This window comes from Trachemys scripta, chromosome 9 (assembly GCF_013100865.1).
Source record: "Trachemys scripta elegans isolate TJP31775 chromosome 9, CAS_Tse_1.0, whole genome shotgun sequence".
NCBI classification, from domain to species: Eukaryota; Metazoa; Chordata; order Testudines; family Emydidae; genus Trachemys; species Trachemys scripta.
In genome coordinates, this window is record NC_048306.1 from 40,937,304 (window position 1) to 40,952,827 (window position 15,524).

At 50.7% G+C, this 15,524-nt stretch overlaps 1 protein-coding gene across 1 annotated transcript in view; it reads left to right on the forward strand.

The window, feature by feature from the left end:
- The window catches only part of LOC117883046 (tumor necrosis factor ligand superfamily member 10-like), an 18,791-nt gene extending 4,761 nt beyond the window's left edge, over nucleotides 1-14,030 (forward strand). Inside the window, exons 2-5 of the mRNA XM_034781995.1 lie at nucleotides 6,808-6,954; nucleotides 7,828-7,864; nucleotides 10,540-10,647; nucleotides 11,017-14,030. Of these exons, the coding sequence (XP_034637886.1) occupies nucleotides 6,808-6,954; nucleotides 7,828-7,864; nucleotides 10,540-10,647; nucleotides 11,017-11,459 (735 nt within the window). The 3' untranslated portion in view covers nucleotides 11,460-14,030. The remainder of the gene's footprint in view (nucleotides 1-6,807; nucleotides 6,955-7,827; nucleotides 7,865-10,539; nucleotides 10,648-11,016) is intronic.
- The last annotated feature ends 1,494 nt before the right edge of the window (nucleotides 14,031-15,524 follow it).

The window sequence follows — 15,524 nt, forward strand, 5'->3', positions numbered from 1 at the left end:
GGGGGGGTGTGGAGGTGCAGGGTAGAAGGCTGGGTGTTGGGGGGAGGTCAGGGCAGAGGACAGGGGGGTGGGGGTGCAGGGCAGAAGGCTGGGTGTTGGGGGCAACTCAAGGTCAGGGCAGAGGGATGGGGGTTTGTGGAAGTGCAGGGCAAAAGGCTGGGGGTGTGAGGGGTGCAGGGCAGAAGGCTGGGGGCCGTGGGGGTGCAGGGTAGAAGGCTGGGGGCATGGGGGTGCAGGGCAGAAGGCTGGGTGGGTGTTGGGGGGAGTTCAGGGCAGAAGGCTAGGGTGCTTGGCTCATGGGGGTGCTCCCAGCCCCCTGCCCTGAGCAGCTCATGGCAGCGGGCTGGGAGGGATATGCCCTGTTCCACCCCCTTCCCCCAGGCCCGTCCCTACCTCCCTCGCCTCCTCTATGGAGCAGCGAGCACGCTGCTGCTCTTCCCGCTCTTCCCCCTCCCACTCACAAGGGCCATCCCAGCAGGGAGAGGGAAGAGGAGGGGCAGAGGGGCCGGAATGCACCAAGCTGTGGGAAAAAGCGGGGGAGGAGGGAAACTTGGCTGCCGCAGGACCAAGCTTCCCTCCTCCCCTGCTTCTTCCCCCAGCGTGGCGCTTTCCGGCCCCTCCTCCTCCTCTCACCTTCAGGCTGCGTGCCATTCAGAATCAGGCCGTGTTTGGCCCGCATACCGTAGGTTGCCGACCCCTGGGCTAGATGCAGCCTACACCAATAGAAGTTTTTCTTGCAGCATAGGAACACCACCTCGCCAAATGAAGTTACCAGTGTTGATGGAAACATTCTTCTTTTGTCACAGCTGCATCTAGCCTGGGGGTCATGGCGGCATAACTAAATTGGTCAGGGGTGTGCTTATATTAACTTTTCACTGTACGCCAGACCTTAGTCTGAGCCAGCTACAAGAGTCTCTCTGATCTGGAGGAGATGTCACTGCAGTCCCCTGCCCCTGTGAGTTCACAGTGAGAAGAGAGACCCGGCGGCTAATTAAAGGGCACAGAAACAGCGAAACCCTTCTGCTTCCTACAGGATTAGAATGAGACAAAGGATTCAACCTGGGGGAAAGCCAGCAGGGATTGGGCACTGAACTGCTGCCTAGGTGGGTAACTATCCCTACAGGGATGCCCGAGGGACCATGCTGGGTACAATATTTTAATTCTCCAGCTGTTTGGTTTCCCATGTGTAATGAATTGGGGGACAGGGCAGGGCAGGCCCCAGCCCAGTTTCAAAACCACCCCTTCACCAGGCCCCCTGGTTGGCAGTCTGAGCAGGGAGGCCAAGGACCGATTGTTCCCGTGACCCAGCTCCCCTCTCGTCAGTAGTGGGGGATCCCTGCAGGTCAGGGTTGAGGCAGACTGGCAGTGAAAGGGACATTTGGCCTGCTGGGTGGCCACACATGCCCTGCAGCTAGAGGACTCCATTCTCCAGGGCTGTGAACCAAGCACCTCTCCCCAGCATGATTGTTTGTCTGGGCTGGTGAGTCATGCTGAGCGGGGAGACAATAACATGACACCGCAGATCTAACCAGCTGGAGGGGAAGCTAGGCCTGGGTGTTTATTACAGACTGAGTCAATTTCACAATGCCTGACCTAATTCTCTGGTGGTAATAAGGCAATGGGAGAACTGCCCATTCAGTGCAATGAGCCAGGATGTACAGGCATTTCAGCCTCAGCACAGCTGTAGGCTCCGTACAATGCTGCATTTCAGCTTTTCTCCTTTATTTCCTTAGCAAGACACACTAAATCTATGCCCTCCCCAAACAGGGGCAGCCCTCTCTGCAGCGCTGGGGGCATCTGTTTCCCAAGGACACAGTGCTGCAGGGGCTGAGATTCTGCACCAGGGGAAAATCCATTGCACACTTTGGCTAACAAACAGGTGCAGGGTTGGATGCTGCTGAGGCTTGGAATTAGGCTGTGGGGCCTTTTGCCTCTAGCTCACTGGTTCAAATTCAGCCCAGCTGGGGAGTAACCACAAACGTTGGCCCTCTGAGGCCCATGAGAAATAACTCAGGGGCCTCAGGCTAGGTCCTGCATCAGAAGTGGCACTAATTGGAAGCCTCAGCAGCGAGCAAGGACTGAACAGACCTTGGAGACTTTGGAGACAGTCCAAAGCAGACTGTGAAGAACTTCAAAAAGATCTCACAAAACTAAGTGATTGGGCAACAAAATGGGAAATGAAATTTAATGTGGATAAATGTAAAGTAATGCACATTGGAAAAAATAACCCCAACTATACATACAATATGATGGGGGCTAATTTAGCTACAACAAGTCAGGAAAAAGATCTTGGAGTCATCGTGGATAGTTCTCTGAAAATGTCCACGCAGTGTGCAGAGGCGGTCAAAAAAGCAAACAGGATGTTAGGAATCATTAAAAAGGGGATAGAAAATAAGACTGAGAATATATTATTGCCCTTATATAAATCGATGGTACGCCCTCATCTCGAATACTGCGTACAGATGTGGTCTCCTCATCTCAAAAAGGATATACTGGCACTAGAAAAGGTTCAGAAAAGGGCAACTAAAATGATTAGGGGTTTGGAACGTGTCCCATATGAGCAGAGATTAAAGAGGCTAGGACTCTTCAGCTTGGAAAAGAGGAGACTAAGGGGGGATATGATAGAGGTATATAAAATCATGAGTGATGTGGAGAAAGTGGATAAGGAAAAGTTATTTACTTATTCCCATAATACAAGAACTAGAGGTCATCAAATGAAATTAATAGGCAGCAGGTTTAAAACAAATAAAAGGAAGTTCTTCTTCACGCAGCGCACAGTCAACTTGTGGAACTCCTTACCTGAGAAGGTTGTGAAGGCTAGGACTATAACAGAGTTTAAAAGAAAACTGGATAAATTCATGGTGGTTAAGTCCATTAATGGCTATTAGCCAGGACGGGTAAGGAATGGTGTCCCTAGCCTCTGTCTGTCAGAGGATGGAGATGGATGGCAGGAGAGAGATCACTTGATCATTGCCTGTTAGGTTCACTCCCTCTGGGGCACCTGGCATTGGCCACTGTCGGTAGACAGGATACTGGGCTAGATGGACCTTTGGTCTGACCCGGTACGGCCTTTCTTATGTTCTTATGAGACTTCCAGGAGGGATGATGGGACTCAGGCATGCAAAGCAGGGCCTGGCTGCTACATCAAACTCTAGAATCTCAGCATGTAGCACGGGCCTCTCCACTTGCTAACTAAAGCTGTCTTTCCCACAACGCTGCTTGCTTGCTGTGTCACCTATTGCCAATGGAACATGGGCTGCATTCACTATGGGGACCTTCACCTGCAGGGTGATCAGTCTCAGCACTAATTCCATGGACACTCCAAGCACAAGCACCTCACTGCAACAATGGAGCGAGGTCTCATTTGTCACAGCCATAGTCCATGTCAGCAAATAGCCACCCCACCACCATGCCTGGTCTCAAGAGGGCATAGCTAGCAGCAGTGTTCAGCTGGAAATGGTTCAGTTCATCTCCTGTGGGTTAATGCAGATATTTACAAGGGGCAGATTAAGGCAGGGGCTGGGGTTTGTAAGGAGCGTGGGCCCAGAAGGAGCACCCAGCTCCTACTACACTGGGTTTGGGCTGCCAGGCAGGAGGATCAGAGACTCTGGAGTAGGAGAAAGAGCCCTGTGCAGATGAGAAAGAGAGCTCAAAGAGCCAGATCCTGCCAGGTGCTGAGCACGCTTGACTCCCAGTGACATTAATGGATGTTGAGAGTGCTCAGTGCCTAGCAGGTTCAGGCCATAAGTGATGGGGAGTTTAGCCCCAGGAATTTCTCCAGCAAGGAGCCGAGTCCCAGCTTGTCTCCTGAGCATAAAAGCATTTGCCACTGTTCCTACTGAGCACGGAAATAAAATGATTCCAAGACAGTCGGAAATGTTTTGGGAGAACAGTTAATTCCAGGGGCTGATCAGGCCTGTTCACCAGGGATCCCTCCAGGGCAGAGATGAGGCAGGAGGGCAGGGCAGCCTGCAGGAACCTCGCCTTGTCATTGCTTGGCCTCTACTTGTTCTGTGGATGGAAGGCTCTGGTCTCCAGGGCTGTTAAACCAGCATCTTTCACCACAGTTAGATTCACACAGCCACAGTAATGTGGCCTGCAGGCAGCTTTGCCTAGCAGCATTGTGTGACTGTTCATACACACATTTATAACAGAGGAACATGGTTACAAACCCAGGATGAGGCATCATGGGCTTCAGGCTGGGTTTTGCTGATGGACAAGCAGGTGTCCTAGGTTTGATCACTGGGACTTGGGTTGCAATCTGAGCAAGAGACCTGACTGAAACCCCCTGAAGAAGAGCTCCTTGTAAGTTCGAAAGCTTGTCCCTCTCACCAACAGAAGTTGGTCCAATGAAAGATATGACTGCACCCATCTTGTCTCTCTGACATCCTGGGACCGACACGGCTACAACATGGCATGAAACTGCCTCCGACAATCTCAGCTCTGCCATTAGCTTAACAGAAACACCCCCTCTTTCTTCCCCTCCCCCCTCCCCCATGTATCTAAGCCAGCAGCCCTAGGGGGTCAAAAATCCTGAATCAAATCCCCCCACAATCACAAGAGGGAATAAAAATCAGATTTAAAAAATAATAGCTATGGGGATCTTTGCCTCTGGAGCCTTTGAGTCATGTTTTCAAAGTTTTCCCTGCAATGAGGAGAGCTAGAAACTTAGCAGGTCTCCCCCCTGCCTCCCAATGAAAGCTCAGATTCTTACTGTCACACACAGCCCTAGTAGAGCTGCCCCAGGTGGACACATACCAGCTTGCTGTGTTTGGGTCCCACCATGCTAGACCCACGTCCCTTCCCTTGGGCAGTCTTCCAGCACTCTCTCTCCTGGGCCTCTTTGGCATATTTCCTAGGCACAGGCTCTAGGTCACAGAAATGGAACCATGCAACCCATCTGCTGTAGGCCCTCCGGACCAACACTGACACCACCACGCCGATACCCAGGGGTGTAAGCACACTCTCTCCCTGAGACCACCTTTATGGGACCCTGGCTTTACAGCTACCTCTTCAGGGGCACACAGCAGTGAAAGCAGACAGACAGGTTTTGAAAGGGTTTCTAAACACAATCACTCTTTACTTTAACAAGCACAAGAAATACACAGATCCAGGCAAAATAAGAAACACCCATGCACGTTTCCCTGCCGTCGTTTCCTCACCATGCTTGAGCATTTTCTGGGCTCAGAGCAGAGCTCTCTGGGATGTCCAGGATCCTTCTGCAGCTCACGGCTTCTCCTCTGGATCGTGGAGTCTCTGGCTAGGTCTACACTACCTGGGGGGGAGTCGACCTAAGATACGCAACTTCAGCTACGTGAATAGCGTAGCTGAAGTTGCATATTTTAGGTCGACTTACCTGGCTGTGAGGATGGCGGTGAATCGACCGCTGCTGCGCCGCCATCGACTCCGCTTCCGCCTCTTGCCGCGGTGGATTTCTGGAGTCAACGGCAGAGCCATCGGGGATCGATTTTATCGCGTCTTCACTAGATGCAATAAGTCAATCCCCAATAGATCGATTGCTACCTGCCGATCTGGCGGGTAGTGAAGACGTACCCTCTCTCTCCTCCATGTCAGTTTCTCTTGACTTTGGGTGGTCCTGCAGTGAGTTAAACAGATCCTCCTGCTACAAAAGCATGTTCTTTCTCCTGTCTCAGCTTCTTGGGTGTTTCTGTGTCGCCTGAGTTTAGAAGTCCTACTACCAACACCTGGTTCTGCTGCTGGGGAAATTCCACTACTCCACACCCCAGCCCACTGCAGAGAAGTTGGAGAAAATTGGCTTCCCCCAGATGCCTCATTGTTCTGTCTGGGCTATGTCTATTTACTAGTTGGTAGCTTTGAATGACTGTCTCTTTCAAAGACTAGGTGGAGGAGGTAATATGATTTATTGGACCAACTTCTGTTGGTGAGAGAGACAAGCTTTTGAGCTTGCACAGAGCTGAAGAAGACCTGAAGATTTCTGTGTAAACACAAAAGCTTGTCTCTCTCACCAACAGAAGTTGGTCCAATAAAAGATGTTACCTCACTCACCTTGTGTCTCTAACATCCAGGGACCAACACGGCTACAACATCATCTTTCAAAGACAGACTTGTAGGCACCACTTCCCTCCCCTTAGCACAAGGAGCATGAGGCAGCGCACAAAAGTCAACAGTCATAAGGATAGAGATAATTCATAAAATCAAGCTAGAATTTATAAATTGTACACAGATTCCCCAGATTGTCAGATTCACGTTTTCACATGATTCCAGGAGCTGGAGGTTCAATGAAGACATCAAATATCACAAGACTAACAATAAAATTGCATGAGATAGCAACACTGCTCAGCTATCGATCGCTAATGCACCAAGCAGTGCAGGAGTCTATTCCAGGAACTGTACTTCAATAGCACTCATCATGCGTAGATCTCCCAGTGCTTTGCTGAAGCTAGCAAGGGGACCTGAGGCCCAGACAGGGGAGGTGACTTGTCTGAGGTTGCACAGCAAGTCAGTGGCAGAGCTTGGGGTTTGAATCCAGGTCTCATGGCTCATCCACTGGCTGGTTAATACCTGGGCATCACGTTCACATCACAGGATCTCAGCCCCTCTGGCACTGTGATCAGAGAAGCACAGGCTTATTCTCAGTTCCTGCATCCAAGCTCGGCACAGGGCTTACTCTGGACGAGTATCAAAAAGAAGAGCAACAGTCCATATTTACGTAGGTCTGGATCACATCAGTGAGGCCTCCCTCTGCACCCTACAGCTCAGCCACGCATGCAATCCTTTGTACACTCAAGAGGCTGCTTCGTTTAATCAACTCATCTTATTTTCCAGTTAAAAGCCCAGACACAGGGGAGTTCAGAGGAGCTGAAGTGTTTGCAGCTGATCAACAGATTGCAGGAAGTCTCAGACTTGGAGGAACTGATTGGCAACCAGTCCTGCCTCAAGCTGGCCAGCAGCATCAAATCCTACGTGACCATGGTGAGTCCATGACAAACCACACACTGGGTGGGGGGAGGGAAGGAAAATGGGAGGTAGGCACTTGCCAAGGAAGACCCTAGAACACCACAAAGGGTGACATTCCAGCAGAAGGTCTTGGGCCAGTCCCTGTAGGTGACTAATTCCAATCAGTTCCCAGGTCAGGAGGGACTCAGAGTTGGTACCATCTGGTGGCTGTTGGTGCCCATGTGAAATGAGTTGGTGTGTCTCCATCTAGGATCTCATGGACGACATCACAGAAGCCACTCTATCAATGGGAACGCCTTTGTTGGCCCTCTCGGTAGAGAGGCCAGGGAATTAGTTCAGCTCACTCTTTCACTCCCACCCTTGCCTGCCCTGACAGGGTTACCTGCTACTGCCAATGAATGTCAGCGAAGAGTGTGGCCGAACCAGAACTGAATGTGGTTAAAGGGGATGGGCACAGATAGAAACCTTGCTCTGAACAGGGCTGTGATGTGGTTTCTGAGATGGTGCTGGACATGGTCTGTCCCTGTCTGCACTTGCCGTCAAACCAATGCCAATTCCAGTGCCAGCAATGAGTCAATTTCCTAGTGCAGATGCTGCCAATGTGCCTCAGTTTCCCCATCTGTAATACCCACCTCAAGGGGAGGGGGATTTTTAGGCTCCGCTTATCAATTTTTGAGTTCCCCAGGTGGACAGTGGTAGAGTAAAGCAGAGGGGTGGCAGCAGGGTGCCTGGTGCTTTACCCTGCCAGGAGGGGCGTATTGTCCGATGGAGCTTGTTGACATGACTAGAAGCAATGACAGATGTGGGGGGCCTGGAAGAGGCAACAGGACACAAGGGAGTTGGGGAAAGTCTCCTGTTTACTCACTGACCTCTCCTCTTGCCTTCCAGGTGACAGAGAACATTATCCACAGTAACGCACTGAAGGGTGAGTTTCTGGCCCTGGCAGGAGGGAGCAGGGCAAGTGCCCTTCTGTACAGGGGATAGAAATGGCTACATTCACTTAAATGGCTACATCTACTTTTAAATGTGTGAAGATCTCACCCATCTGGCCAGCTTGGGTCCCTGTTAAGTTTGATGAAAGGGCTCGATTTTCCAAAGCAGCCTGTGACAGAGCAGACAGCCTTTTTCACGTCCACCTTCCTGTGCATGTAATGCTTGGATTTATGCACAGCCAGAGGATAGTGAAACTAGACGGGTTTTGGGGATTGGTCAGTTTCACTTCCTGGTGAGGGTGCACTGGCACACAGCTGTGCTTGCTCACCCCAAAGCAAACCAGCAGCAGCATCTCCACTGCTCTCACTGGAGTCACAGCAGGATGAAAGCAGTGTTAGGGAGAGGAGAATTGGGGCTGTTGTGTTAAGTCACTAGAACCAGATGGGATTCACCCAAGAGTTCTAAAGGAACTCAAATATGAAATTGCAGAGCTACTAACTGTGATATGTAACCTATCACTTAAATCAGTCTCTGGTGACTGGAGGATAGCTGATGTGACACCAATTATTAAAAAAGGCACCAGAGGCAATCCTGGCAATTACAGGTTGGTAAGCCTAACTTCAGAACCAGGCAAATTGGTTGAAACTATAGTAAAGAATAGAATTATCAGACACATAGATGAACACAATTTGTTGGGGAAGAGTCAACACGGCTTTTGTAAAGGGAAATCATGCCTCACCAATCTATTACAATTCTTTGAGGGGGTCAGGTCAACAAACATGTGGACAAGGGTGATCCAGTGCGCATTGTATACTTGGACTTTCAGAAAGCATTTGAAAGTCCCTCACCAAAGGCTGTTAAGGAAAGTAAGCAGTCATGGGATAAGAGGGAAGGTCTTCTCATGGATCAGTAACCAGTTAAAAGACAGGAAACAAAGGGTAGGAATAATTGGTCAGTTATCAGAATGGAGAGAAGTAAATAGTGGTGTCCCCCATAGGTCTGTATTGGGACCAGTGCTGCTCAACATATTCACACATGATCTGGAAAAAGGGGTAAACAGTGAGGTGGCAAAATTTGAGGTTGATGCAAAATTACTCAAGATAATTATGTACAAAGCAGACTGTGAAGAATTACCAAGAGATCTCACAAAACTGGGTGAATGGGCAACAAAATGGCAGATGAAATTCAGTGTTGATAAATGCAAAGTAATGCACATGGGAAACATAATTCCAATTATACATACAAAATAATGGGATCTAAATAGGATCTAAACTAGCTATTACCACTCAAGACGAGATTTTGGAGTCATTGCAGATCGTTCTCTGAAAACATCCACGCAATGTGCAGCAGCAGCCAAAAAAACTAACAGAATGCTAGGAACCATTGGGAAAGGGATTGATAAGACAGAAAATATCATAATGCATGGTACACCCACACCTTGAATACTGCATACAGTTCTGATTGCCCCATCTCAAAAAGGATATATTAGAATTATAAAAGGTACAGAGAAGGACAACAAAAATGATTAGGGGTATGAAACAGCTTCCCTATGAGGAGAGATTAAAAAGATTGGGACTTTTCAGATTGGAAAAGAGATGACTAAGGGGGAATATGATAGAGGTCTATGAAATCATGATTGGTGTGGAGAAAATGAATAAGGAAATGTTATTTACTTCTTCTCATAACACAAGAACCGGGGGTCACCCAGTGAAATTAATAGGCAGTGGGTTTAAAAACAAACAAAAGGAAGAAATACTTCACACAACGCCCAGTGTGGAACTCGTTCCCAGGGGATGTTGTGAAGGCCAAAACTATACATATAAAATGATGGGGTCTAAATTAGCTGTTACCACTCAAGAAAGAGATCTTGGAGTCATTGTGGGTAGCTCTCTGAAAACGTCAGCCCAATGTGCAGGGGTAGTCAAAAAAGCTAACAAAAAAAAAATTAAAAAAAAAGAATTGGATAAGTTCATGGAGGATATGTCCATCAGTGACTATTAGCCAAGATGACCAGGTATGCGATCCCATGCTCTGAGTGTTCCTAGCCTCTGATTGCCAGAAGCTGGGAATGGGTGGCAGGGGATGCATCACTTGATGATTGGCTGTTCTGTTCATTCCCTCTGATGCACCTGGCATTGGCCACAGTCAGAAGACAGGATACTGGGCTAGATGGACCATTGGTCTGATCCAGTATGGCCATTCTTATGTTCTTATAGAAACATTATTTTTTCAAAAAACAGGGTGGGCTTGTCAAAGATGCTAACAGAGTTTGGTGTTCAAATGCCAGGAAATTGCAATGGAGGGTGGGTGGCCAACTCCCTGAGGCTCCATTCCAAACACCAGCCTTCATTCTTCGGTTTAAATGGCCCCGACAGCCTGTCCCCCGTTTCCCCCCCCACACACACACACACACAGGGCTGCATTCCTTTCTCTCCTTTAGGGCTAAGGGATCTGTGGCAAGAGGAACATGGAATCCTGAACTTAGGGCTCACAAGTGCCTTTCACTTCCCTGTAAGTGCCGACTAGTAAGAGCAAGTCTCACCATGCTGGCTTCACAGCACTGAGGTGCTGAGTGCTGCCATGGGGCATATGTGTGTCAGAGAGAGAGACACACACACACACAATTTACAGCCTCTGCAGATCCTTGTTCCTTTCATTTCACCACAGAAGCCAGGAGGAGCTATTTCAACAGCTCCAGTGGGCAGCTGGCTACAAGAGCACCTGGCAAGCCCTCTGCCCACCTCACCCTCCGGCAGCAGAGCCCTTCCCAGGACGGTGAGTCTGGGGTTCCCAATAGGAAAGCAGCGGTGCCCAGAGCCATGGGAGCCTGGAGGCAGGGGGGAGGGCAGAGGAATGGGGAAGCCTTAGCCTGGTATTAGAAGACAGGCTTGTGGATTTTGGCAGTGAGGGAAGGGGTGTAGAAAAATTTTGTTGGCAACTCCATGTCAGCTGTGGAGCTTCAGGTTTTGGGCAGTTCTCTCCCCCCACCCCGATCTAGTCTGGGATCCTGGCTTTGTTTCTGTCTCAGGCCAATCTCTGTTTATTATCTATGCCTGAAGCCCATCAGCTAGGTTGATGCCCAAGCGTAGGATGCTATTTGCTCCCGTCAGCCCCACAGTGACCTCTGCCGGCGTTCTCCCCTAGGAAGCTCAGCACACTTTGGGGAGCTCTCCCAGTCCTGCCGACACCCCATCACCAGGTGGGAGGACAAGATCATGCACTCACATCTCCAGAACATCACCTACCGGGATGGCAAGCTGCGGGTGAGCCAGGCGGGCAAGTACTACATCTACTCGCAGATCTACTTCCGCTACCCCAGCGAGGGCGTCGCAGCCCGCGTCTCGGGGCACCAGCTGGTACAGTGCATCAACCGCGAGACCTCCTATGGGCAGCCCATCCTGCTACTCAAGGGCGTCGGCACCAAGTGCTGGGCACCCGAGGCAGACTATGGCCTGCACGCCCTCTACCAGGGTGGCCTCTTCGAGCTCAAGGCCGGTGACGAGCTTTTTGTCTCCGTCTCGTCCCTGGCCATTGATTACGACGATACAGCGGCCAGTTACTTCGGGGCCTTCCGACTCGAACTGTGAGGGGTTGGGGTCTGTGTTTAAATCTTCCTCCCATTGGACAATCCCATTGCAGATTCTTTTGATGTCGCTGCCCGTCATGGGCCAGCTATGACAAACCTGGTCAAGGCTTTGATCTGGTCACTGTTCCTGCCTTGCAAATCCACCTGTCCCAGCTGGTTATGAATGCTGTGACGGCTGCCAGGCCCATGGATGGTGGCCAGGACAACTGCTCTCCTTGACTTATGGGGCAATGCCCTGATTCCGTTCCCATTGGGTTTTGCCTTTGGAGGGCTGCCCCCATAGCTGCAGAACAGTCGTGGTCCCCTGTGGGGTGGAAGAGCCAGGGGGGCACCTCCAATGCACCCCCCACCCCATCATGGAGTCAGAGCCATAGGAGGAGGCAGCAAACTGTGTGGGGGTCTCCAGTGAGAGCAGAACAGGGCTCCTCACCCCATCCTCAGGGTGTTGGTGCCTTCCCCAGGGGTAGGTGCAGGAAGATGCCCTTACATGCTGTGAAACTCACCCTTCAGATCCCTGAGGGGGTAAAGCCCGGCCGGAGCAATAAGAGGGTCAATTACTCTCCCCCCAGCACACCCACCCCACACGTGGAAAGGACTCAGCTCTCAGCACATTGCATACAGCCTCCTACTTGGGGGAAGGAGCCAGGAACATGGGTCTACTCTGTTAGGACAGAGCAGATTGTATCTGATCCAGCCAGCACCAGCTTTGGAGCAGGCGTCACAAAACACACGACGACAATGCCTTGAGATGATGTGACACACGCACAGCCACGTCATAGCGATGTGAGGGGAATGTGACATGGTGCAGCGTGATGGCATCAAATCTGCACATGAGGCTATGCCACACCATGTCGCCACCTTGGTGTCCCCGTAACCAGGATGTGACAGTCCAGTGTGGGTCTGAATGCAGGTCCTTCTCCCACTAGGTCACCTGGGTTCGGAGCATCTGCCTCTGTGCAGTACAGCAAGCTGCATGTTGTCTCAACACACAGCCAGAGGGAGGAAAACAGAGACCAGGGAGTGAGATGACAGCAGAGTGTGCTCACTGTAGGCGGGGAATGTAGGTCGGTGGATTGGGTTCGCCCTTCTTTGCTCTTCCTGCCCTGCTGCCCAGGTAGGTCTGAGACAGCCTGCAGGTATCTAGAGCTGGGTCTGAGCCACGCACAAACACGTTCTGCTTTCACTGAAGGTGGGATTTTAATCTGCTACAACTCTGCAGATGCACACCACTAAATCTGTGTAAGAGGGTCTTAACTCATGTTAGCTGAAGTCAGTTTGTAATCTACTTAAGTGAAACTGGTTTGAGACCTTCTGAAATGGACTTGAGTGTCTAGGGGGGTGGGAGGGTGGCACCGATGGAATTAAATTAGCTTCTAAATCAGCTTAGTTAAATGAGTGCATGAGCTGTATAGACAAACCCAAAGCAACCCTGAGAGGGCCAGCAGCTCCACAGGACCCTCTCCCACCCATCCACTTCAGCACACACCTCCCCTCTTCAGTGACGCATGGTTTACACCACGCCTGTCAGAAAGGACTTGATGCTACCAGGATTCTGGGTTAACATCCCCTCCTCGGTATTTGCTGCTCTGGTGACCCAGCTCAGAGCTGGCATGGCTGGCTGCTAATGGACAGGAAAGAAGAAATGCTGGTTTTAGATGCCATTCGAGGTGAGGTTAGTTTTTAAAGGGAAAGAAAAAGTTGTTAGGGCCAAGCTGTAGGTTTAGTGGAAGGAGACGGAGCGGTTACAGAGCCTGTGCTGAACAGATTTCAATGAATGTTTCTCCCTGGAAACACTTAGTAGCTGGCTTTCCCTGGCTGAAAGTGACTCCGTGAAAACAGCATCTTCTGACTTGCAGATCTGCCTGCCATGTGGATCAGTCAGAGCTTCAGAAACAAAATATGCTTTATTCCTATCAGCCCTGCTGAGACAGCGCATCTGAGAGCGTGCAAGCTGGATTCCATCCTGTCTCATGCATCACTAAGACCAGTATTGTTAACTAAGGCCTTGTCTGCACTGGGATTTCAGCCAGCAGTAGAGCTGCAATTATGCAAAACCCCTGGTGTAGACGCAATTTACACCAGTGCGGTTTATCCTGGGGTTTGTTGTCCCAGTACAAACTGCTTTGGCTGCACATCATGCCTTACACTAGGGGTCTGCACTGGTACAGGTGCTCTGGTGGCTAAAATCCCACCATAGCCAAGACCTAGGTCTCAATTACATAGCCCACTTCTGCCCCCAATTACATCTTGAAGGCCGTGGGGTTGCACAGGTGTAGCTGAACGCAGATTTTGAATCTCTAGCACTGAACCAAGGCTCACTGGCTCATCCCACGCTAGGTGTAAGATACTTGTAGATTCTGGGCAGGCAGGATGGAGACCCAGCTTCCATCTGTGTAATTACTTGTATATTCTGTGTATCATAATAGCACCACTAAGACTGTTGATAGGTACAGACATGCTGGAATGAAGGATCGTCTCCAGTGAAGGGTGTGAGTATACGCTGCCCAGCAGGGTGGATTTTTGATGTGAGATTTCTGTGCTTGTTCAATAAAACTTGTATTCAATCACTGCATTCGCATCTGTTTATACGGAGCAAGGCTGCTCTACTGATCATGTTGCTGCATGACGTCCAACCCGTCAAAGCCAGTTCAGGCTTATCAGGCTTTTAGAGTGGGCACTGTGCCTTTAAGAGCTGAGCTTCCCAGACAAAGAGTCTGGGTGGGGCGCTGTGGCACTCATGTTATGCACAGCCAGTTGGTAGCAGGCATCCCACCGGACTCAGAATAAAGCAGAGCTCCTGCAAACACCTTACGTGGCCCCACGGAGGCTTAGATACTCAAAGTTATTTTGATGTCCAACTGCCACCAAAATCAATGGCAGCCTAAATACCTGTGAGTGCCTGGGCCCGAGTGATTACTGAACCCCATGCTTAGCAAGGGGCTGCTTCTTGCTGTGCCTCTGGGCTGCTTTTCATTAGTACAGTAAAGAAGTTACATGGAAATCTGGATTTGGTGCTACGTCGTGCTCTCAGGCCAGCCAACACAGCCCACAAGGGAAGGTGGGAATGCCGCAGGCTGAAGCCATGCTAGAGCAGGACTTGTAGCCATGGAACTCAAGACAAGGGCCCTGATCCCAAGCCCATTGAAATCAGAGGGTGAAAAACCTGGCTGCATTGGAGTCAAAGGGAAAGTTCCCTGTGACTTCCATAGAGCCAGAATTTGGTGTGGCATGTAAGAGTATTTCCCACTTCAAGACCATCTCTCTTGTCAAAGAATTCCACAGCCCGAGGCCAACCGGATGCATATTGCACCCTGGGAACGCAGACACTTACAGAATCAAACTGTGCACAGCGGGCCAGAGACCAGGGCGAGCGCCTCTACTTGCCGAAATTCCCTGCAATCTTTAAGGGGGGAGCTGGGGGGGTTCAGGGCCTATGTCGGTCCTGGGGAAACTTGGAGTTTGTTCCAACTTGTCTTGCTGTTCTCTGAATCTCAACCACGGGCCCTTGTGACTGAAAGGATGCGTGCGGAGAACCAGGGGCGGCTCTATGTATTTTGCCGCCCCAAGCACGACAGTGAGGCAGCCTTCGGCGGCATACCTACGGGACGCCCGCTGGTACCCGCTGCCGAATTGCTGCCGAATTGCCGCCGAAGCCGTGGGACTGGCGGACCTCCCGCAGGCATGCCGCCAAAGGCTCCCTGACTGCTGCCCTCACGGTGACCGGCAGGCTGCCCCCCGCGGCTTGCTGCCCCAGACACACGCTTGATGCATTGGTGCCTGGTGCTGCCCCTGGGGAGAACTCAGTCACAGGAGCAGCCCGCTGCCTTCCTTCATGCAGCCCTAGGCCTGGTACATGCTCCCCTGCCCTCAGTTAAACGCCAGTTCGGCTGTGGGGCTTACAGGGAATCTTGTTCTTGAGGAGTGTGGTGAGGTGGGAAGTCTGGTCTGGTGGTTAAGGTGCTGGTTTGTGACACAGGAGATCTGGGTTTGCAGGCTCCCTGGGTGATGTTGGGCAAGTCCCTGAATCACTCTGTGCTTCAGTTTCACACTGGTAAAGGTTACTAAT